Source organism: Anguilla rostrata, chromosome 1, assembly GCF_018555375.3.
Source record: "Anguilla rostrata isolate EN2019 chromosome 1, ASM1855537v3, whole genome shotgun sequence".
NCBI lineage: Eukaryota > Metazoa > Chordata > Actinopteri > Anguilliformes > Anguillidae > Anguilla > Anguilla rostrata.
The window spans coordinates 70,908,312-70,933,327 of NC_057933.1; the positions used below are offsets into that span (position 1 = coordinate 70,908,312).

General features: G+C 39.5%; 2 protein-coding genes across 13 annotated transcripts in view; one reads left to right on the plus strand and one right to left on the minus strand.

Moving 5' to 3' along the window:
• Window positions 1–171: 171 nt before the first annotated feature.
• cacng6b (calcium channel, voltage-dependent, gamma subunit 6b) lies at window positions 172–9,815 on the minus strand. Of its 5 annotated transcripts, none has more exons than XM_064310515.1 (5): window positions 9,619–9,815; window positions 6,175–6,591; window positions 2,623–2,697; window positions 2,392–2,529; window positions 172–1,907 (listed from the first exon to the last, which is right to left on the minus strand). In XM_064310515.1, the coding sequence occupies exons 2-5, from the start codon at window positions 6,557–6,559 to the stop codon at window positions 1,687–1,689; spliced, it is 819 nt and encodes a 272-aa protein (XP_064166585.1). In that variant the 5' UTR covers window positions 6,560–6,591; window positions 9,619–9,815; the 3' UTR covers window positions 172–1,686. The 5 variants fall into 5 exon arrangements, with proteins under 5 accessions (XP_064166585.1, XP_064166603.1, XP_064166567.1 ...); XM_064310533.1 differs by having other exon boundaries at window positions 6,175–6,535; window positions 9,619–9,813; XM_064310497.1 differs by lacking the exon at window positions 9,619–9,815 and adding an exon at window positions 8,526–8,665.
• A 6,608-nt stretch (window positions 9,816–16,423) lies between these two features.
• Window positions 16,424–25,016, plus strand: part of LOC135240051 (uncharacterized) — a 93,064-nt gene continuing 84,471 nt past the window's right edge. For 2 of the 8 annotated variants that reach the window (XR_010325575.1, XM_064309245.1), the window contains exons 1-6: window positions 16,477–16,588; window positions 16,787–16,813; window positions 18,686–18,979; window positions 19,843–20,127; window positions 20,716–20,997; window positions 21,981–22,073. Coding sequence is in view for 6 of the 8 variants with exons in the window: in XM_064309245.1 (XP_064165315.1) it covers window positions 16,537–16,588; window positions 16,787–16,813; window positions 18,686–18,979; window positions 19,843–20,127; window positions 20,716–20,997; window positions 21,981–22,073 (1,033 nt within the window). In the remaining 2 variants the exon portion in view is untranslated. Of the gene's footprint in view, window positions 16,589–16,786; window positions 16,814–18,685; window positions 18,980–19,842; window positions 20,183–20,715; window positions 20,998–21,980; window positions 22,074–23,312; window positions 23,332–23,556; window positions 23,589–24,064; window positions 24,112–24,442; window positions 24,670–25,016 lie in introns of those variants that run through there. The other 6 variants (XM_064309214.1, XR_010325581.1, XM_064309235.1 and 3 more) reach the window with 6 other exon arrangements.

Here is a 25,016-nt window from a genome sequence, read left to right on the forward strand (position 1 = left end):
CTGGTCTAGATTATCTCACAAAGAAAACCAGAGCAGCTGAGAAGTTTTGATGTATGATAACAGTAGAGTAAAAATGAAATGAGGTGGAAATGGAAGGGTTAGGATGAAAGGAAGGGAGCAGGGAGGAATTAAAATGGAGAGAAGGAAATGTAAAGGAGGAGAAAAGATATATTGAAAGAGTATGTGAATTTTAATGATATGATCAGTTTTATATATTGGAAAGGTGTCAAAACGTGAACTCAGACAATGAGGACACAGACAGTTCAAACTATTATTAGTTTACCATTTTTAGCATAAAAACATAAAAACACCAACCTGCTCAAAAGTTTCTTGCTGTATGTTAAACACTTTCATTTATAGATGAAATCACAGTTCAACCCAGAGAAACACAAATACATAGAGAGATAGAAACAGAACATTTTGCTAATATATTTTCGCGATTCATTCTCTAGAGAGTTAGAGAACATGACATCACAAATGAAAAAGCACTTGGATATATTGCAAATAAAATTGGGGTGGATTTGGGACACATTATGTAAGATTTCCCTCAGTCCCACCCCCCACAGTCACACTTCTCAGTAAAATATAAACATATATATATATTTGTATATACAGAGTTGTGCTTGCAAAGTGAGTTCTTCAGTACTCCGCCAAATATAATACTGTATTTTAATACATTTTACGCACACAGAATGTTCATGGCACTGTACTGAACAAAATGTGTACATGATATATAATAAACATTTTGCGCAAGGCATATGTTCTTCTTCATATTAAGGCTTTGGTACAGGTCATCTTGAATTACTATGAGAGTTTCTGTCAGTCTACAGTTCATAGCTGTCTGTATTTGTCACTGTCAGTTTTAGAAAGCGTTGTGCAATAGCAGGAATGGCCAACCCTTCTCTTGGAGAGCTGAAATCCTTGGCAATTTCTCTCTGGTCTAATGATTTATTATTAATACTGTGACCATACGGATATTTGGACTGACTATGTAAAATGTTGGACCAACCAAAAAAAAAACAACAAAAAAAAACAACAAAAAAACGGAAGATATTAGCTTTCTAGAACGAAGGTTAGCCACCTGTGGCTTATGATTCAGAGTTTAATGCCTGTGTAGTGCAGAGTGTGGTGCACAAAATCACTCTGCACGATGACAAGAACTACAGCAGAGGCAGATGTGTCATCAGAAAGGGCCATTAGAGGCCAGGTTCTTCACTAAGTCATTACAATTTAAATGATTATTGGGCCTGTAACCCAATAGATAACACCATGACAAATAAGTTATAAATTGTATGTGCGCCTAATAAAAATGCCTAATACAAATGGTTTTTATTTTTATTCTCCCCAGTTATAATTACATTTTGATTGACTGGCACCTCTTGTTGCCAGGCAGTAGCATTATGATGCAGTAAACACCACAATCTTAGAAGTGCCTCTGGTTATACAACACTGTTCGTAAAATGCATGACAGAAATTAAACATCACAAGTCTAATATAATGTATACTATGCTTAGGTTTTCCCAGTCCCTTATATATATATACAATAAAGCTATTGTAGGTGATTGTGTCTGTTTCTCTATAAGTGAATATAGTGTATCACTATCAGTCAGTCTGTCAGTACGTCAATCTATTTCCTAATTAATAATATGACACAACATAAAACACATGAAAGTACATTCCAAGCAGCTAGGTGGCACTGCGATTGTGAGGCAGGCACTTTTCCCATGGACTGTACGGGAGAGAGAGTATGATGAAGATGACTCCCGCCAAGATTACTATGGCTCCTGCTGACCCAACACAAGCTACTGACCAAGCGAGGTCATGGTGCAGTGGGACAGAATGGTCGCTGGCCAACAGGGAGAGAACCGACTGGTGGAAGACTATAAGAGACAGAAAGACCAAAATACCTGAGAGAGAGAGAGATAGAGAGAAAGAAAATTCATTATTACTTGAAATTAAGGAGGCCCACCTGATCTATGGTATGTTCCATTACTATTTTAACATTTTTTTTAAAAAAACATTGTATTTCATATGCTATGTCTTATTTCAGAAAACAGTTTGGCAACTTGGCAACATTTCACTTTGACTCTGGAATTGATTTAGAGAGAAACAGGGTTGGGGGTTAAAACAGTGAGAGCTGGAGCAGGTGACATGTCAGACATGAATTACATGGACATTTCTCCACTGTAGCCTCCTGTGCACTCACTGCGTCACTCAGATACACGCCAGACTTGAGACAGAAAACAAACGGCCAGTTTTTTTGTGACAAAGACGGTCAAAAAAAGGGGGAGGCAAAAAGTGGCAACGTGGCATTGCTTACTGGCACAGTATTTTATGCCGACCGACGAAGACGTTTTGGAATCGAATGGGGTTAGAGACGCACAGTCTCACCTGAAAGGATGAAGCAGAAAGACGCAGGCTTCAGAAAGAACGGCACCCCTTTGCTGAGGGACATGGAGATGCATATGGATCCTGTGACCATCATGCAGAGACTTAGGAGGGCTAGGACGGCTGCTGCAATGTTCAGGTCTGATGGGAAAACGGTTATACGGGTAAGCCCCTCAGTCTTCAGCTACACAATCACTACACAAGAACAAGTGACTGAACGACAGGCTGACTTACTTTTTGTTGTGGTCTTATTAAAAATGACTGCATTTTCTCCAGAAGTAAAGAACTTGAAGTACGTGCAATTCGATTCTGAAGGAAGAGGTGGGCAGAGTTGTTAGCTCAAAACGTGTCAATGCATTTAACTCCATTCCCCATAATCCTCCAAAAGCATCATATTTACAGTGGTCCAAGAGCTAGGCTTATGGGATGCCATCAAATGAGTTGCTTATAGACATGACACACATGTGGGAGGAGAGGGGGGTGGGTGTGTAAGAGAGAGAGACAGACAGACAGAGATAGTTAATATTGTATTCGACACACTCTCACTTTCTGTCCCTCTCTCTAGCCTCTTCCCTCTCTTTCTATATATAGACTGAAAACTGTGAAGTAGTCAGATTCCTGTCAGCTTTAGCAGTGCATAGTGATGACTGGCAACCTTGCAAGCCATATGGACACACACTCAGCGGGACAGAAACACAGACATTACACATATTAAACACAGAGACATGTAGGCAAGTCCACAGTAGAACACGTAACGTGTTTACTTCATGGAAATTCAGACAGTCCATGATGAAAGGACAGACAGCTCACATCAGTCCACAGATGCTGACAACCATTCACAAATTCTAGGAAGAGGAGTCTTTAGTCTTTTAAATAAATTTACATAAAACCACACAGCCATGTTACCACCTAAAATCACATAACCACTTAATTATATAAGATAAGCCTGATTATATTTACATAATGGTAGATACAATTTTGACTTATTTAAGTTTTAAGACACAGACAATTGTGGAAACACAGAGCCATGAATTAAGACACTCAAACTCATAAACTTGACTTCTCTGTGGAGCAAGCATATATAGTATGGAAAACGTACCTTGCAATATTCAATAAAATCAATATAATATATTGCAATTTAATATAGTAATACAATATCTGAACAACAAACTTAAAAAAATAAAGTCATCCAACACAAGCGCAATCTATGCCATGGGAAAGCATTTCATTTGTTATTGCAGGTCATTGTATCTGCCAGATAAGTTACAGCAAAGAGAAAATGGACAGGTGCAATATGACAATACAAAAGCACTTTTATAAATTTACTGTATATGGAAACAAATGAAGATGTGCACAACATGATACAGTCACTGTGAATGTATTCACCAATATCATTTTGTATCTATGACAAGTGTCTTGTTTTTCTTTGAGCAAACACTGACCAATTAAATTCTTATAATTGCATACTGGGCACAAGTTCAAAATTGTCGGCCTACCCCTGAACTTGACTCTATATGTGTGTGTGCATGTGTGTGTATGTGCGTGTGTGTGTACGTGCGTGCGTGCATGCATGTGTGTTTGTGTCAACTGCAATGCAAGCTGTGAATAAGACTACCTCCGCCACATAAATTATTGAAAAACAGATAAATAATTAAAATTAATGAACATAGTTATGAATTACATTAATGTTAATTATTGGTTTTTAAAGTATTGACAATTACTGATTTAAAAATAATTTAAACTCAAATACTATTTTGACTTTGTGTATGATTTATGTGATTTATACACAATTGAATATTCTGTGTGTTGTTAGAAACCAACAGTGGCAAATGGGGGAGGGGAGGGGGGCAGTGGGGATGTTAGAGAGATTCCAAGGAAAACTGACAGGGGCCCTCAGAAATATTAGAACATAGAATTATTAACCTTTTATTCATCAGTTATTGAAATTGACATGAATAGAAGATTTTATTTACAAATGACTAATACAGCTCATAGGCTACCTACTAATGTGATTAATGAAGCAAACTGAAACAAAAATGTCTCAAATTTCCAGATAGGCAACATTCATTTTATATAATTAATGTTTGCATGTTAACTCTGAAATATATCACAATCGTTTACTCGCTAGTGTTAATTTTGAGAGAACAGCTCTAGGTCACTTTTCTCTCAAAATGACATTCAGGGAAATATAATATTCTGGTCTTATTTCTTCATGTAAATTTGTCTGAAATTCTAATATATACATAATTCAAATGTCAAAAATAAGGAGTCAGCATACTGTAGGTGCAATTACAAAACAATTATACAATGATGTATTTTTCCAGATTTAACCAAATGCTACGTAGAAATACAGGACTTCTATTAATCTATTTTGGGCATAAATGTAATCTGGCATATTTTTGATGATTTCGTACATGGCACATTTCAGTCTATCTAATAAATGTTTCCATTCGATAAAAAGACAAAAATTTGTCTAACAAGCAATAGGTGCACTTTATGCTATAAAGGCAATTTTATATGGAAACAAATTATAGCCTACATTCACTGTGATGCTCTCAGTTATGGCCTACATTCCATCTAAGTGTAACACTCTAAGTTATGGCCTACATTCAATCTAACTGTAACACTCTAAGTTATGGCCTACATTCAATCTAACTGTAACGCTCTCAGTTATGGCCTACAAGTTACAATATTACACCAGAAGAAATAGAAGGAGAAGTTTTCTGATTCAGTGACATTCCATATCTTTGATTATTCGATTCTATTTATTTTCTTTCTGTCTCATTAAAACTGGATCTCATGAATGTGAAAATGTCTTATAAAGGAACCGGTACATCTGTGTAATTAAGACCGGAGCACGATTTGCATGTACGTGAAAGGGCACTTTAGTATGTCTCCTAGTTACACACATGTTCCACATTCATACACTACAGCTTGACAAGATTTCCAGTGATAACTCAATGTTATGAAAACCTTACAGCAGTCCAGCACCCTACTCTCTTCTTTTGCATTTTCATATCTGCGATGGTTGTGCAAAAAATCTTTTCTACAGAAGACCTTGTGCCATACCTCATAACCCATAGCCCCACCCCAGGACCAATTTAGGTAAAGTCACACTTATTGCCCACACCTAGCCGTACGCAACATAAATCACCTGGCCCCCCATTCAGTAATGTATGCAATAATCTGCTGCCCTTGACCCTGTCTGCAACAGTGATGAATGTGACATGACATGTGACATGAGTGCCCCAGAGTGACGTTCCACTGAGCTTGCAATGCAACATTGTGGCATTAGAGAACTCATCTCCAGCACGCAGTCCGTTCAGACTTTCTCTTCATGGACTGAAACCCTGTGTTTTATGGTCTTCCTGTCCTCTGTCACAATGCTCTCACACTACAACACGGCATTTATTCTACTCTGCCACCCTAATGACCTCACAGTAACACTGCAGTCGCTATACACTGTCACTCTATGCTGTAATCTCTCTGCGACATTGTAGCATTGTAGTCATTTCATATTGTCGCGATAATCTCGCAGCAGCACTGACATCTATTTATACCGCAACCACAGGAAGGCTGCAGTAATTCCGTGCGGTCACCATGGTAATTCCACAGCAGTCATTCTGTTCTGTCACCATGGTAACCTCACAGCAACACTGCAGTAACTCTGTATCATGACCATGGTAAATTGACGGTCGTACACTGCAGTTGTTTTTATATTCCTGTCGCCATGTTAATCCCACCGCAGGGTCCTAAAAGAAAGTGTGTGGTGAGGAACATAGTCACCTCCAGGCAGATCGGCAGGCCCACAGCTCTCCCTCTCCGGGTCGATGTCTGACACCCACAGCGTCCGCAAGCAACCTTTCCACAGGCCGTAGTGAGCGGTCAGACACGTCTGGTTGTTGTAGAAGCTCTTGGGCGGGGCCAGCTCCACCCAGAACTCGGTGCCCACGCCCAGGACGGTCAGAGTCACGCCCACGATGGCCACGAAAAAAGCCAGCTTGATTTTTCCCTCCTGGCTGTCGCTCATCTTGGACGCGGCCTGCGCCCTTCGCTTCGCGCCGCGGCTCCCCTTCAGCATCGTCATCGCCGTGGCCCGTGCATCTGACGGACCCATACCCCCAGCTCCTATCCTCCCCTCCTCTTCCTGCATGAAGAAATTGGACCACATGGCTACTTCTGTGAGGTTCGCCAAAGCTAAAACTGGGGTGTGGAGAGGGAGAGGATGGTATAAAGGGCACAGAAGGAGTTAGACGGCGTCAGAGGACGGATCTTTAAGGAAGGACAGAGTCGGAGACAAGGCTGGGAACAGAGGCAGGAGGACAGGAGAGCGATGGCACAAGGGGGTCAGAACGAATGAATAATGAATAACGAAAGGCAGGGAGGGAGAGACGAGATTTTTAAACTGAGGGAATGTTGAGGGAGCGGAGGGATGGGTGCGTGGATTTGGTGGCAGTGGGAGAAAAAATGCTGAAAACAATTTTCCAGAGAGAGATGGAATAGAAGCTAATAGTTGGAAGCAAGGAATGGATTTTCAGGAAAATGTGGGTTGCTGGGGGAGAGAGGGGAGGCCTAAAGGAGAAGGAACAGACAGGCCAGAAAGAGGATAACAGACAGGAGTGGTTCAGGAAGGATGAAAAGGGGATAGAGAGAGACAGAGAGATGGGGGTCAGGTGGTGAAAGGGGCAGGCAGTGGAGGAGGTGGAGAAGATGGAGAGATCAGTGAGAAGGGGAAGACAGAAGCAGAGGACAGGGAATTGGGAGCTAGGACAGAGATAGAGGGAGAGAGGTCATGCAAAAGGTGACATCAGGCTGTCATTTATTTTGAAAGCCCTGTAAGACAATGAAAAAGGGGAAAGAAATCATCAACAATGTGGAACAGTAATTTAAATCTAGTCTGACACACCAAATGTTTCATATACTGTCCCACTGGGATTGATAATACAGGTCCACTGACCCACTGAGAAATATGACCCACTGCAGCAGCAGAAATATTACATTTCAGTGTTTTCTCTGTGTCTGTGTGAATATAACTATATATATATATATATATATATATATATATATATATATAATAATAATAATAATCATAATAATAATAATTATTATTATTATTACTCGAAACAGACAGTTGGCTAGCTCGGTTAACATGGATTAAAACAAACTCTTTTAAAGGAGACAACAGTGTCCTAATCTCGTAGCATGCGCGACAGAGGTGCTAATATTTGAGCGACTAGCTGACTGATATAGGACTGTGGTAATTAACACTGAGCCAGGGGAGTCAAAGAGACTATGAAGTAAAGGCACAAATGCTACGTACGCAGGCAGTGCACTGAGAGAGATTACAGTGCAATTAATTGAGGCCTTTCAGTATTTAGAAATAACGCTGCTCGACTGACAGAGGCACATTTTTGCCCCTCTCAAAATGGCGGAAAAGGAAATCCGTTTTGATAGAACTGGCAGCCATTGTGGAAGAGATCAATTATCTCTGTCATTCTATGACTTCCTATAGCAGAGACTGCCATGACAGATCTAAACAGGCACACAGATGTGGTTATTTTAATATTTTCATTTCAAACACTGGGATAATGGACCAGATTTGTATTATATTTTAAATGATATTGACAATAACAACCATGGCTTTACGCTTGTTACATTTGCAGCTATTTGAGTACAATGCACAAAATTGACAGCCGGCAGTAATACATTATTCCCTCTGCAAATGAAAATAAAAATTGTAATACTTATACACTATGTCATTTCACGTACATTTGCGCCAGAAATAGAGCAAAGCTGCAACAGTCTATCAACAGCGCACTATAAATAATACAATTATCAATAAAGAATTGCAGTAGACTATCTATAATGAAACACCTTATGCATTCCAGCAACAGTATTTCCAACATTATTAGTTCTTTTAAGTGAGGTATTCATAGAAATGTTTCACCAGTTCAAAACAAGTTGAACTGCTAGCGATAGAAATTACAGATGTGGTAAAAATACAACAGCAAATGTAAAAGGAAGCACAATATCACAGACACAATTTCTTGATATTAACACAACTTTAAAAACATGTGCTTCAGCCTCTACCAAGACCCCCCCTACCAATAGCCACAATCACAAGAATTATTGCTGACCTGTTTGGTGTGTGTTGTTCAGTTCCGAGTGAAAGACACACTTGAAACTTAATGGAGGGAGAGGGAGGGGGAGGAGGGAAAGAGAGAGTGATAGGGCGGAGAGGGAAAGGGGGTGAGGGACAAGGAGAGGGAGAGAGAGAGAGAGAGAGAGAGAGAGAGAGGGGAGGGAGGGGGCGTAGGAAGGTAGGGGATTCTGTGCGGGTGCGTGGGAATACAAGAAAATGCCTCTTTGTCTGTTTTTGTGAGCACTGCCTGGGCATTTTGTGTGCGTGTTCAGGCGGCGGGGTGACAAAACGAATCTGCCTGCGTGGCTCTGCCTTTGTGCAGATAGTGTGTGCGTGTGTGTCAGTCTGACCGTGCGTGCGCGCGCGCGTGTGTGAGCGCGCGTGTGTGTGTCCCTTCTATTTTCGACAACCACCTGTTAATGACATTAAGTACGAGCAAGAGTGAGAGTGAGTGAGAGACAGAGAGAGGAAGAGAGAGAGAGAGAGAGAGGGACGAGGGAGAGAGAAGAGGCAGAGGGGAGGGGGCAAGTCGTACTGTTTATATTGGGAAATACAGAGGAGGGTTAGGGTTCTATGGCAACTGCTGATATTGTGTTAATCAGAGCAAGCAAGAGAGAGCTTGAAAGCAAACAGCAGTATCATGGGGGTGTTTCACAGAGAGGGAAGGAGCGAGAGATCGGTTTGCTTTGGTGGGGTGGGTGAGGTGAGGTGTTTTCCTCATGACGACCTTCTCACTGCAGCCAAATTATAACATGCACTGGGGAGCACAGAAAGGCTGACTTTGAGATAGCAGCAAGGAAAATAACAAAGAGGAGGTTTTAATAGTGGTGGTGGTGGGTCGGGGTGGGAGGACTTTCTGGGGAGACTGCCGTTTAAAGCAGGAGATATACACATTACCTTTAAGAGGAGCACAAGAAAAAAAAAAAAAAGAAACCTCAAATGGTCCAATGCATTGTCTCATTGCTGTCCAGTTAATTTTTTCTATCTCTTTCAGGTATTACAGGCATTTAGCAGACACATATATATATTGGAGCAATGCAGACATTTAGCAGACACAGATATATACTGGAGCAATGCAGGTTAATTACCTTGGTACAACGGCAGTGTCCTACCGGGGAATCGAGCCTGCGACCTTCAGGTTACAAGACCAACTCCTTACTCATGCTACTTCACCACTGCCCTTCTCTTCCACTGCTCTCTTTCCTCCCTCAGGCTCACTGTGAGTACCCATCCCAATTCACACAATTTGCTCCCTCTGACACCACCCCAAGACAGAGACAGAGATTTAAGGCCAAGGGCCACTGTAGCACTCCTGTATGAGCTTAAAGTTACAATCTCGAAGATTTCCCTTTCGTTCTCTTTGGCGGTACCAATGGCGAGAAGCGGTAATTGCAGGTGTGTTTTTGGACCTCACTTCCCATTGATCCAACCGGATCCAACCAGTGTTGCCTGTGTGACGTCAGTCATTTGGCACCTGGACCACGCCAACTATTACACTTATTATTTACTGAATAAAAAATGGTTGTTGTACAAGTAACGTTATGTACATACTCATTCATTGTCTAACATTAGGCTAACTTAAGCTGTCTTTACCACTGCCGAGTCGGGTTAAAATGCTGTAGCAGACCTGGGGTAGAAATAATAGTGATGACCAATTGTCACAAACATTCTTTATCCACCTTTTGCTCGGTATGAACATCTTTACACTGCAGAAAAGAATTTGCGGGATTCGCTGTATCTCGTGCACAATAAACAGTCTTTTTCGTGAATGATTGTGTGATATTTTTGAAACAACTGCCTTGTTTCTGGTTTTGCTAGCTAAACTGTTCGAGAATAAAGCTGAGCTGGGTGTTAAATTAGCAATCAGAATAAGAAGAATAAAACAAAAACAAAGGAGATTTAATCAAAAAAGGGCATCAAGGCTGAAGGAACATATGAGGAAGCGTAATAAAATAATAACAACGCTAATCCATACCTCCGTATTCTTTTATTTAGTTTTCTCCGGCTTGACATCTTTACACAGAAATCTGACCCGGCTCTGCTCCACCTATACCCCGGCTTTATTCCGATCAATATATTGATGAACTTGATGGCAATGTAAACAAAAACGTACGTTAAGGCCCCAGTCAGACACATGAACTGGCCTTAACCCCCGCCCCTTAACCCTCTATATCTCTATGAAAATTGACCCTTTCAATGTTTAACGTCTCTAAATAAATGATTGACCTCATTGTTTTTGCTTCATATTTTATGACTTTTCCTAATTTAATGGGGACAACTGGGTAAACATAAAATAAACATGATGATATGTTTTCAATGTCCTGTACACGGGGCGACATATCTCAGGAGGTGAGAGCGGCTGTCTGGCAATCGGAGGGTTGCCGGTTCGATCCCCACCCTGGGCGTGTCGTAGTGTCCCTGAGCAAGACAACTAACCCCTAACTGCTCTGGTGAATGCGAGGCATCAATTGTAAAGCGCTTTCGATAAAAGCGCTATATAAATGCAGTCCATTTACCATTTACCATTTTGTACGCATCGGTGTTCTTTGGGGTCAATTTGACCCCAGGCTGTTTTAGCTGTATAAAACATATAAGAAATATCAACATTTTACACAAATTTGTTTTGGTTGTTTTGGATGATTTTGAGGTCACTATAACATGCAATTTTATAATCTTCAAAAAACTTCCCTCTGCTTTAGGGCCCTACATAACCATACCTGTAGTAGTGTTAGAACCACTGAGAGTTCACACAACATAGGGGAGGAGCAAACATATAAAAGCTTGCACAGCAGCCTTCTAAACCATTTCTCTTGGTGCTCTGTGTGTTCTCTCTTTGTGTTCTCTCTCAATTGAAAATTTCTGTATGATTTTATTTACTCTGACTCCCCAATTGTTTTTGTTTATTTTTATTGATCTTATGGGTTTGATTGCTCCTTTTTATCAGGTACTTTTGTTTTATGTTGTATTGTTAGTAACTCCTGTGTTTACTGCTGCCTATTTTGGCCAGATCACTCTTGAAAAACTCTTGAGTTTTTTACTGTTATGAACTTATAATAAATAAAATAATATAATAATAATAATAATAATAATGACCTCTAAGAAAAGGTTTTCTGTCAATGAGGTTTTGTCACAGCTCTTTGACAGTGAAGGCGACATAGAGGAGAATGTGTCTGAGACAGAGGATAATGTTGAGGAGGACCCTGATTATGAGGCATCCTCCTCTGATGAGAATGAGACCCAGCAGACACGTTACCTTCCAAAAATGGAAAGTTATTATGGTCCCTCTTCCCACTTGAACGACAGGGTAGACTGCTAATGTCATCAAAATGGTTCCAGGCCCCACCAGATATGCTGTCAGCCATGTCCAAGACATAAAATCAGCATTTGAGCTCTTTGTAACACCATCAATTGAAAAATGATATACTTGAGATAACAAACTTAGAGGGGAGGCGCGTGTATGGGGCAGTTGGTAAGACTTGGAAATGACCCACTTGCAAGCCTACATTGGGTTGCTCATTTTGGCAGGAGTCTACAAGTCAAAAGGCGAAGCAACAGCAAGCCTTTGGAATGCTGACACTGGAAGGGCAATATTTCCAGCCACCATGTCTCTAAAGACATTCCATGTTTTCTCCCGTGTCATACGCTTTGATGACAGAGAAACAAGGCAGGGCCGATGAAGGCGTGACAAACTTGCAGCAATACGGGATGTATGGGACAAGTGGGTTCAGCAATTACCCTTTCTTTACAATCCAGACCCCCACGTGACTGTGGATGAATGTCTGGTTGCGTTTCGTGGGTGCTGTCCCTTCAGACAATACATACCAAGCAAACTGGCCAAATACGGTATCAAAATATGAGCAGCATGTGATGCACAGTCCAGCTATGCCCGGAATATGCAGATGTACACTGGTAAATCCCCTGGGGAAGCACCTGAAAAAAATCAGGGCACAAGGGTGGTACTAGACATGGCTGAAGGACTGAATGGTCATAACATTACATGTGATAATTTTTTCACATCGTACGCCCTAGGTGAGGAACTGCTGAAAAGGAAAGTTACCATGTTGGGGACAGTGAGAAAAAACATTAAAACACCAAAAAGATCTTTCTTTCCAATTTTAGGTCAATCAGTGAGATTTTATGGTGATTTGCATATTTTTTCATAGTCGAGTAATAGGTATTATGGATGTATAAGGGGGGGTGGGGGGGTGGGGGGGATTATTTTTAATTTAAAGGGCTATTTAGGTAGTCAACAAAGAAACATAAAGTACCTGAAACAAACTTGTGGTAACAATTTCAATTATAATCATTGTCTGGAGGTTTAAATTGCTGGGGTCAAATTGACCCCAAGGATGAAAGATGTTAGTAAATTTGAAGATAACAGGAGAGTTAATACTAGGAGACACCAGAAAAAACAGTATGCAGCTTGAAGAGCAAGCCTGTTGCGTTAGCTCCGCCTACCCTCTCTGGCGGACCAACCACTGATGGGTGATGGAAACGCGTCACTATCTATGCGCCGCTTGTGATTTTTTCCCGGGAATATCGCCACAGACACCCAGTTCTTTAATCATCAATTATAATAATAATAATAATAATAATAATATAAAAAGAATAATATAAATTAATATAATAAGAGGCTCAATCACCATTGTGTTACCCAATTCAGCGATAGATAGTGACTTAACAGACATTTATTTTAATGAAAATCTTTGAGATTATTACTTTAAAATTGAGAAGAATTTGGGAGAAATAACCAGCAGAGGGCACTAGCATCAAAAGTTACAGCGCAGTACCAGAGACATAAATTCATTTGAGGCTGGACGCACCACCGGATGCATGGTATAAGTAAAGAGATGGCAAATGCAGGTCAGGAGTCAGTTAAAAGCTCGATCAAACCTAATAACTGGAATATCTGTTTGGAAACATTGCCAGTTTGGAATGAATGTGAAGATTCCAGAAAATATATTTTTAAAATGAAAAACTCCTGCATCAAGGCATGCAATATCATAGATTGAAAAGTTACCATTGGTGCCTAAAACGTTTGCTTTGATAGAAGTGAACCCCACCTGAAGGAGACCTTAAACATGATCATTTCTGTAGCGTCCTGCTGAATTCCTTTGGACCCTCATTTTCAAAGCCTCCTCTTTTATGGCCAGGCTAAAAGCCTTGACCTATGACATAAAGCTTTCCACAGGAAACAAATGTTATTCAGAATAAGCAGGCAACACAATTGGAGACGTGATCAAACAGAGATCTATAAAAAAACAAAAAAGGGTTGATTTCACCACTATGACATGCTTCCTCTGTCCACAGCAGTGGCCTTCTCTGTGTGGGTGGTTCACACGAAACCAGTCTGCAGTGGTTTGTGGGTGATGGTTCCAAAGATCTCTCTGCAGTCACCATTGCTCACGCCTGAGCCACAGGCTAAGCCACCCTCATTTTCATGGCTATACATAGTAAAATGTTTATTGTCCAATGTAGTAATGCTAAAATGCAATACATAGTAATGCAGTTACTCTAGCAACGTTTATGTGTCCAAATGGTATAAAATATGCATTCGGTTAGAGCAGAATTGACACTAAACACTTTTTCTTTGTATGGATTGCAGCACTGACTGCATATATTCTACTGTTGTGAGTTTAAAATGTAGTTAGGGAGGTTATCCTGTGCATTGTTGTTGAGAAACACCACTTTAGCAAATAACACCTGAGGAACATTATACTCCTGATTCAGACCATGGCCAAGATGCATACATTTTAAATCAGATGTTGCCAATTTCATAAACATTTCCTTACCTTAAACCCTAAAAGTCTTATAGTGGGGTCACTGAATTGTATGAGCCAAAACAGCAATGATTTTTGCTGTAGTTCATACAATTCTTAAAAAAAAAATTTTTTTTAATTAAACCTACAGTAAATGGGTCAAAAATAAATACTTTATTTAACCAGTAGCATATCTCCATCAATCTTCAATGGCTTTGAGTGAGCTCAAGAGATGAAGCACAGTTCTCAGTTTGATGACCCAGTGATTTATATGAACAGGGATAGCCTGCAGCAGAGACTTGTGCGCCATGTATACAAGAGGGTCTTTATATAGCTTATCTATGGGAATATCGCCACAGACACCCAGTTCTTTAATCATCAATTATAATAATAATAATAATAATATAAAAAGAATAATATAAATTAATATAATAAGAGGCTCAATCACCATTGTGTTACCCAATTCAGCGATAGATAGTGACTTAACAGACATTTATTTTAATGAAAATCTTTGAGATTATTACTTTAAAATTGAGAAGAATTTGGGAGAAATAACCAGCAGAGGGCACTAGCATCAAAAGTTACAGCGCAGTACCAGAGACATAAATTCATTTGAGGCTGGACGCACCACCGGATGCATGGTATAAGTAAAGAGATGGCAAATGCAGGTCAGGAGTCAGTTAAAAGCTCGATCAAACCTAATAACTGGAATATCTGTTTGGAAACATTGCCAGTTTGGAATGAATGTGAAGATTCCAGAAAATATATTTTTAAAATGAAAAACTCCTGCATCAAGGCATGCAATATCATAGATTGAAAAGTTACCATTGGTGCCTAAAACATTTGCTTTGATAGAAGTGAACCCCACCTGAAGGAGACCTTAAACATGATCATTTCTGTAGCGTCCTGCTGAATTCCTTTGGACCCTCATTTTCAAAGCCTCCTCTTTTATGGCCAGGCTAAAAGCCTTGACCTATGACATAAAGCTTTCCACAGGAAACAAATGTTATTCAGAATAAGCAGGCAACACAATTGGAGACGTGATCAAACAGAGATCTATAAAAAAACAAAAAAGGGTTGATTTCACCACTATGACATGCTTCCTCTGTCCACAGCAGTGGCCTTCTCTGTGTGGGTGGTTCACACGAAACCAGTCTGCAGTGGTTTGTGGGTGATGGTTCCAAAGATCTCTCTGCAGTCACCATTGCTCACGCCTGAGCCACAGGCTAAGCCACCCTCATTTTCATGGCTATACATAGTAAAATGTTTATTGTCCAATGTAGTAATGCTAAAATGCAATACATAGTAATGCAGTTACTCTAGCAACGTTTATGTGTCCAAATGGTATAAAATATGCATTCGGTTAGAGCAGAATTGACACTAAACACTTTTTCTTTGTATGGATTGCAGCACTGACTGCATATATTCTACTGTTGTGAGTTTAAAATGTAGTTAGGGAGGTTATCCTGTGCATTGTTGTTGAGAAACACCACTTTAGCAAATAACACCTGAGGAACATTATACTCCTGATTCAGACCATGGCCAAGATGCATACATTTTAAATCAGATGTTGCCAATTTCATAAACATTTCCTTACCTTAAACCCTAAAAGTCTTATAGTGGGGTCACTGAATTGTATGAGCCAAAACAGCAATGATTTTTGCTGTAGTTCATACAATTCTTAAAAATCTTTTTTTTTTAAATTAAACCTACAGTAAATGGGTCAAAAATAAATACTTTATTTAACCAGTAGCATATCTCCATCAATCTTCAATGGCTTTGAGTGAGCTCAAGAGATGAAGCACAGTTCTCAGTTTGATGACCCAGTGATTTATATGAACAGGGATAGCCTGCAGCAGAGACTTGTGCGCCATGTATACAAGAGGGTCTTTATATAGCTTATCTATGGGGACGTTGTTTGGCAGTAACATGAGGAGGCAATCCTAGAAACATGGATCTCACTTAAGGACTGACTGGCGAACTGATTGGGACCCACTGCAGTGTGCGTGTGTACATGCACGCATACACACATGCATGCATGCATGCATACATGCGTACATACTGTACATTGGGATGCCATTTTTAAGTTCTATGTCTTTTCTTAGAAATGGTACAACATGTGTCTTGCTTGAAGTCTTGCATGGTTTTCCTGTTGCACAAATATATGGACAACTTCCTCATTCACATCACGTTAAAAAGAGTCTAAAACTCCACATCCTGTTGTCATTCTGACTTTGGTCTACAAACATGTTGTCACGTTTCTCCTTTCTTCTCCTGCTCATCATCATTCTGCTGGAAAGTGAGTGCTCTTCTTTTTTGTCTTCTCAGTTCTTAATTTCAACTGTCCAGGAACTCTGTTACAAATAATTCAGAAAGAAATCCATGTTTTCTGGTGTGACAAAATAATTACAGAAATCTTAAACTGAACAAAATGCGAAACCTGCATTTCCTGATAAATTTGTACTAACATCACCCTCTTCTGGTGGGCTCACTACAGGTCTCTGTGGACATGCTGAATCTCCAGGTTAGTAATACTGCAATTATTGCAAATAGAGAAAGCTTGCTTGAAGAACAGAATTATTAAATATGTATGTTATAGATCTATATTTTTTACCAGCTTGAAAAGGTGTGAAACCCTCTTTGGGGTACTAGATCATAGCGGTGTGGCTAGAAACAATATGTAGAAAGGCCTGTATTAAAGGGCGTTCATGATTTTAGATATGCAAATAAAAGAAAAAGTTGGTTAAGTGCGGTAACTATGAACCCTGGTCTGTTACGAAAATGAAACCACCACATCCGCAACGACTTGGTGTGATGGTGAGTTCTCACAGTGAGGATGTTAGTGGGCCTGAGAACTTCCCCAAACAGCACATCTTATTGATTATTCCAGTCTATAATTCTCTTGAGAAGATTATTATTATTATTTTGTGTGTGTGTGTGTGTGTGTGTGTATTCATTAAAGGTCCATTAGATTTATGAATGACACTATAAACGGAGAGCGTGGCAGTACATTAACAAATGATTTGAAAAGTGTAATAAATGATTATTTGAAAAAAAAACAGCATCACCAAAATATGCACAAATCTCCTATTTGCCAGATAATAAACACAGTGTTGATAGCAGTTGCCTTGGTCATTAAAAAGATTCACTTTTCAGGTACAAGTTTGAGGGAAATCAAGTAGTTCAAGATAATCTTTCATGTACAGATAATTGCTAGGCAGTATAAATATGTTATTTAAATGGAAGGGAATTTGATTTGAATGGGTCATTGATAGGCACTATGTGAGCACAATAATGAAAACGTGTTTTCACAAATCTTAAAGTTCTTTACATGCATATAAATATGGTGCATACATGATAGATAAGATTGCTTCTGGATTAAAAAGGACTGACATTTCTTTCTTCTCTGTGGTCACATCTCACAACATGATATCTGTATGATATAAGTATTGATACTGCTTTGGTCATCCCAAGTGATTTACAAGGTCATAAGGATAAGATACTGTCAGTGTAGATGAGCGGAGAGGAACAATACAATACAAAACATGAATATTAACTCACAAGTTACACAGGGATTAAGCATCAATCTGGAAAAAATTATAATAATGCTGAAATATAAGTACATAACTGTGCCTTAATATAACTATCATAAGAGCACATGCACATAAGAACATCATGCTAACGTTGTACTAATATTTCCCCAGAGCATATTAAAGGACATGACACATTTTGAGCCAATACTGGATATTCATTGCTGACACCAATGAGTGGCATTATAAGGTATAGCATGGACAGCTTCATTAATCAGAAAATATCAAGGGCTGCAGGACAATGTTTCAGCATGAATATATATGTTTTCAGTATAATACTGACTTAATACTGACAAAGCAAGCTGTGAGAGCATTGTAAATGTATAGCACATCACTGTAAGAGCCAGTGTGACTTCAGTAATAAACCTGTCAGACAACTTTTATATAAAAATATAATTCAGCACATTCTCTGCTATTAAATTACCTTAACTGTTGTCTTTTAACGTCTTAAAATGTTTTTTCAGTCTGTCGACATTCCCAGTAGAGTTCTATTTCTCATAGTTTTCTTGGTCAGGTTCACTAAAGCATAAAGTACAATTTACATATCTAGATATTGACCATTTTCATATTGATCAAGTGTATCAAAGAAAAAAGAGTGATTAACCAACAACATTATATCACACTGCTGCCTGTTTTCAAGAGCAAGTCACTCCCCAAGTGCAGAGCTTAATTACCTGCCAGATATGTGTGTGACGATGAATAAATTGTGATGCTGGTCCCAAACAATGTATGCCACCTCTGTAATATCCTTCTTTGAATGATTTGTATTGTATAAGGTGAGCATCATGCATGTCTGTCCTCGACAGGAAAGCTACAGAAACCAGTCATTTCTGTGGATGCTGTGCAGAACACTGGGGTGGTTAACATAAGCTGTCAGACAAAGCTGAGAAACCCCACATTAGTCACTAATATCAGCTGTAACCTGTACATTGGAGACTCTTCTGAGAAATTCAGAAGAACATGGACCACAAGTAAACCTGTTTGTAACTTTGAAGTGAATGTCAGTGACCTGCAGAAGAGCAGGGAGGTGAGCTGTGATTACAGTGTGAATACAGACCCTCGTTCTCCTTCTCCACGCAGTAAGAAAGCGAACATAGTGGGTAAGTCACCCATTAAATCTCAAACATTACAGGCACTAAATAAAGCTGAGGGTTGCCAGTCTGCCCTTGCACTGCTAAATTTATTTATTGATTTATTTGTTTTGTTTATTTGTTTGTTTAGCCACAGCATTGCACCCTGTACAGCAATCGTTGTGTAAGATATCATGATCTTGCCAGGTATCATGTTTCCAGACCAAACTAACAATTGCCCCTCACACTCACATTAACTTGATCTTCAAGTGGGTGTACCTGTGACAACCACCGCAATGTGTCAATTCCCTGTGCTTCACACCCAGCCAAAGACACGCTGCTACAGCACCATCTGTAGGCAGATCCATTTAGTGAAGCAATTGTCGTAGCTGTGAATATGCAAGACAAGTATATTTAGCCTAACAAGCACATATAGTTCATTATACAGTTCATATTTTTACTAATATCAATTTAAGTTATGTAATCTTTCATATATTCACTCTTTATATCAAGTTTTACTGTACATAATTTGCCAAAATATAATTACATTGCTTTGATCAGCTGAAAACAAACTGGATAAGCGCATACACTCAGCACTCATTTTAAATGATGTACCCAATATTGCTGTAATTCTCATATGCTCCTACAGTGCCTTGGCCATAACTTCAGCTTGTTTTTATTAACCTTGCTATATCTCTTGTAGTTCCTACAAATTCATTATAAATTCGATTGTGAATGGGCCCCAAGGAAAATCTTACTTCCAGCAAAGAAACAAAACTGAAGTGGAAGTTTGTGGTCGGGTGCTGTATGAAAGTACCTACAGTATAGCTGTTTGAGTGGAAAATCAAGCATAACTGATGATTGAAACTAAATGGATCTCTGAACTTTTGCAGGTAAACTGCCAAAGGCAGAGTTAGAATTGAGTCCTGCAGTAATTTCCATAAAGGACTCCATGAATCTGAGGTGCAGGAGACCGGACTCTTCCCCTGCATCCCACTGCACTTTCACCATTGATCAGAGAGGACCGATCAATGGCTCAGACTGTGAGCGCTCAGTCACTGGAGCTGAGCTGCTCAGTGGGAGTCACAGCACAAGGAATGAGATCATCATGAGATGTGTCTACAGGCTGGATAGAGGACCAGCTCTTCATAGTGACACTTCTAAAGTAACTGTGCTGGGTAAGAATTCATAATTCTGAAATATGGAGCCTGAAATAGGACAGCAGATGCTAAGGTCAGTTAATATATAATAAATAGACATTTCTAAATGAATGTTTCTGTAAAGAAATGCAAGACAGAAAAAATAATAAATAAATCATTCGTGGGCCAAAACCTTTCTGAGGGCACTGTATGGTTGTGTGTGCGCTGGTGTGTGTGCGTGTGTCTATGCAATTGTGTACATATCAGTCTGGAAGCAGTTGGACAGTGACACAATTTTTGTTTTTTTGACTCTATACTCCAGCACATTGGATTTGAAATGAAACAATGAAGATAAAGGTTAAAGCGCAGACTGTCAGTTTTAATGTTTGTCATACCAAAAGCCTGTTTCTGGCTTCCCATAGACCTAATGTTTCACTTATATAAAACTATACCAAGCAATGTGCACATGGGGTAAGGGATGCAGCTCAGTCACTCCAGCTCCTCCTGCCAGATCCCTAAAAGTAAAACCATCAGGATTCTCATGCACATTTAGCCACAGGAAACACAATCAGCACTGTAACCCTGCAAATGCATTTCTCTGTATGTTGTATTATTTGTGTGTTCCAGATCTGAGGAAGCCCAATATCTCAGTCTCCACAGAACACACTGAGACACACATTTGCTGTGAAGCCCCACCTGACATCACTGGAGCTATTTTCTTCCTGTACTCCAACAGGAGTAGAATACATTCTAAGAGCACCCAGGCTGGAACAGAAGAGCGAGCTGTCAGTTTCACTGTCCCCCGCAGCTCTGACTCCACTCTGACATACTGCTGTCGCTATCAGTTTAAGGCCATCAACTCTAAACTGAGTGACTGTGCTGAAGCTAAGAACAAGGACCAGAGTAAAAGTACCGTACTCTTTTTTTATCTATGCAGTTTATAAATAATGCTTGCACATTGAATTCTCAACTTATAAGACTAGTGTTTATTGTATTTTGCTCCTCAGTCATTATAATTGTATGTTTTGCACTGACATTGACATAAGATTCATTTTTTGTACAAATGTCCTTTATTTCATTTTCTGTTATATGCTTGGAAGCCCACATCACTCACTCTTTCCCATAAATGAGGTGAAAACTACATGGCAGGTTTGCCACTTGATGGAATGAGTGAGCGTAAGGTTGTTGGCTACAAGAAACTGCTCTGTTTCACTAACACCTGTGAATAGACTATTGGTTATATTAATATATAATCAAACATGACCATATTTTGTCAGGAGTGAGATTCCCCACCTGCGGTTCTTTCCCTCCCTCATCTGGCCCTTGACTATGTTCTTCCAAATGGTTCTTCCCCCCACGTTTATCCTCTTATAAACTTATTCAGGTGTGCCCCGTTTCCATATTACCTGACTCCTCCCACCCTATTAACCCTGCAGCATGGTTCCTAGCTTGTGGAGTCCTGACATTATCATTGGCTGCCAGTGTACAGGGAGCTGGAGCCAATATCAATGCATGACAATGAGGTTCCATTTTGAAAAACTGGCAAAAGATTAAAAAGTAGAGTTGCATGATATGTTGTGTGAGTTAGAAATAAAAGCTAATCTCTCAAGTTTTTTCTGAACAATTTGTGAATTCACAGCAATAACTGTCAATTGTGTCATTAATTATTTATTAATATGTTTTACTTGTTGAACTGTGTTAGACCAGGTATTGGCTGTGAGGGGTTCTTTTGTCTCAATGAAGCACTGTGGTTAATAGCTTAAAAACAAAATAAAATGTCACAGTATGTATTAGGATATGTGGAGATCAAGAATAACTCCCTCATAATGTGAAAGCTGGTGCTCATTTCCCTCAGTGTCTCACTCTCCTCAAATCCCCTTTACAAATTTCAGCCTGGTTGAAGACACCAGCGGGTATTGGAGTAATTCTCACTGTGATTGTGATCCTCCTGGGAATGACAGGAGCCTGTCTGTACTGGATACACAGTGAGTCTTTCTGATGGCTACTCTGTAGTGTGCACTAGTCCTGCGTTTCTCAAGTGTTGGTGACCGTTCTATAGCAAGAGGCCATAAGTAAATTAAATGGTTAACATTTGATTCCTTTATCTAACCCATACTACAGGCTGCAACACAGTGACTGTTTAATAGACTAGCAAATACATCATTTTTGATGTTATATCGTGGATGCAGCTGTTAAGTAGTATATATCATCGTAAGGATTACATTAACATCATGAATCTGTTTACCAAAAAAGGTATGTTTAATCTGAAATTCTAAAATATGCCACTATGAAATTTGGAAATATAAAGAATATATATTTTATTTTTTATTTTGGTTGTGGGCCCCAACCTGCAAATTCCTATGCTAGTCTAGTCATATTGTGACATGAGAATTACGGAGTTCTACAGTGACATTTTTGTCAAAAATTAGTTCCTGGTGGTTTAATAATTTTACTGCCGTAAACTGGACATTTTCACCTGCGCTTGGCTTTTTTCCACATGTGAAGAGAACATAGGTCACATCGAGTCATTTGCATCTTCACATTTTCACATCCCTGACTTGAAAATGTGAACTACAATTCTCACATGTGAAAAAAAAAACGTGACTTGAAATAGGATAGGTTTTTTCCTGCTCTCATTATTGAAGTGGGATTATTTTTATAGCTGAAATGTGGTGTATTCATATGTGGTTTTGGAACGCATTACTTTTCTGTAGGGGTTTTAATGGTCACCATTTATTTAAAGGGCATTTTCACAAAAGTCTCAACAGACTATACATTTAAAACAAAATGAGGTAAAGGTAAAATAAGGTAAATAAGGTAATAAGGTAAAAAAAAACACATTTGGGGGGTCCTACTATGATTTTGAAAGTGGCTGATGAATGGTGTACTTGAGAGGCACAGGGGGCGCCACCAGGGATTTTGCGCCCCAAACATTGGTTCTCAGTTCAGGGATGGGCCCCAGTTAGCAGTCAGCAGTTATTTTGGGTTTGCCAAGTACTTTTGTGCAATATCAGTCTGTATAATACAGAATATATTCTTTACAAGTGCAGCAGTTATGCCCCCTAAATAACTGTCTGAAGAGTTCTTCTCTATGTTGTTCTCATATGTGAGTTTGACATTTTTGTCAAAAATTAGTTATATACTGTTGAATTATTTATAAATAATGTTGATTTCCTTACATGTGCGGTGTCAGAAATGTAAAAAATCTGTTTCTTCCTTTTCAGGAAAAAGGAAATCTAGTGGGTGAGATATTTCAGTTTCTTTTTTCTTTATCATGAGATGAATTTATAGAAATAAAAAACATGCTACCATCCTCTCAATCCAACTGTTACATGGTGTCTGCGCAATCAAACGGAAATTAAGAAATTTTATTTGCTCAGTCTGATACTCTCATAGTTTCTGTCCATGACCATGACTATAGGTCCTATAAAGTATATCTCTAATACAACAATTGTCTGTGTTGTTCAGGCTGCCCACAACTCCTAACAATGATGCTGTTTGTAAGTACCTGTAATCTTCCAGTCATTTCTTTAGCCCTTATTTCAGCTGTTCTGCTTGTAGACATGCTACCTGCTACCTGCTACCTGCTACCATTACATTACATTACAGGCATTTGGCAGACGCTCTTATCCAGAGCGACGTACAACAAAGTGTATAACGAAAACCCTAGAGGGAAGTACAGTTCCAAGTGCAGGGAACGACCGCGTAGTTAAACTTGGACCCTGTAAGTTAATCTGATTAACACAACAAAAAACAGCAACAAAGCAGTTTGTGCAAATAAAACAAGCAATAGTTATTGCACTTGTGCCTACTCAAATAAGTCAACTAAGATAAACAGCTTACCTCGCTACAACCCTAAGATTACATAGTCATACCATGTTATGTATTTTTAGCTTTAGTTTCAGCATAACCTTCAATGTCCTTGTTGCCATTATAAACAACATGTGATGTAAACTCATTTGCGTTTGTGCTGTAGACACCACTGTCGACGTGTCCAAGGGAGCAGAAACCAGTGATGCCACAGTGAGTACAAAATGACAGCAGGATAGATGTGGTACTGAAACTAAGGCCCAAAATGAAATATTAAATAATCATTCAGAACGCCACTGGTGGTTTCTGGGATTGTTAAATCCACTGTATGAGGACTTCATTGTAAAGCTGGACTTTATTAATAAATGTAACTACTGCACCATTGACATGTAAGTCTGAGTCACTGCACTCTGCATTACATCTGCCAACTGTAACTCAGCTGTGTGTCTGTTGATGGAGCTGCGTCATCCATCTTTATAAATACGTGTCCTATGCTGTGTGTCATGTGACTGGGGTAGTGACTGTGTGGCCTCTCTCTACCTAGTCTCCTTCTGACGTGACTTACAGCACTGTCACCCACCTTGCTCCTCAAACGACGGCCTTTCAGGCCCAACAGGACAACGTGGTGTACAGCAGTCTGAAGACGGACTGAGGAATTCATACACAAAACACAGGAGTCCTTTTAATCTTTATGATGTACTCTGATCAAGAGAGTATCAATATGTTTATATGGGTGTGCACAATTATAATAGAAATATTTCTTTTAACATTCTTTGACAATACCTTGTGAATGTCATTTGGATTGTTAATCTGTTTTGTTAGTAATATCTTTCTTTCTTTTGATGTTGTTTTGGGATTGTACCCCCAAAGCAGAGTTCAAACTCACATATGAGAATAACATAGAGAATAACTCTTCAGACAGTTATTTAGGGGACATACCTGTTGCACTTGTAAAGAATATATTCTGGATTATACATACAGAAATGTGTACAAGTATAGACTGAATGCACAAAATACCAGCAAACCCAAAATAACTGCTGACTGCTAACTGGGGCCCATCCCTGAACTGAGAACCAATGCTTGGGGCGCAAAATCCCTGGTGGCGCCCCCTGTGCCTC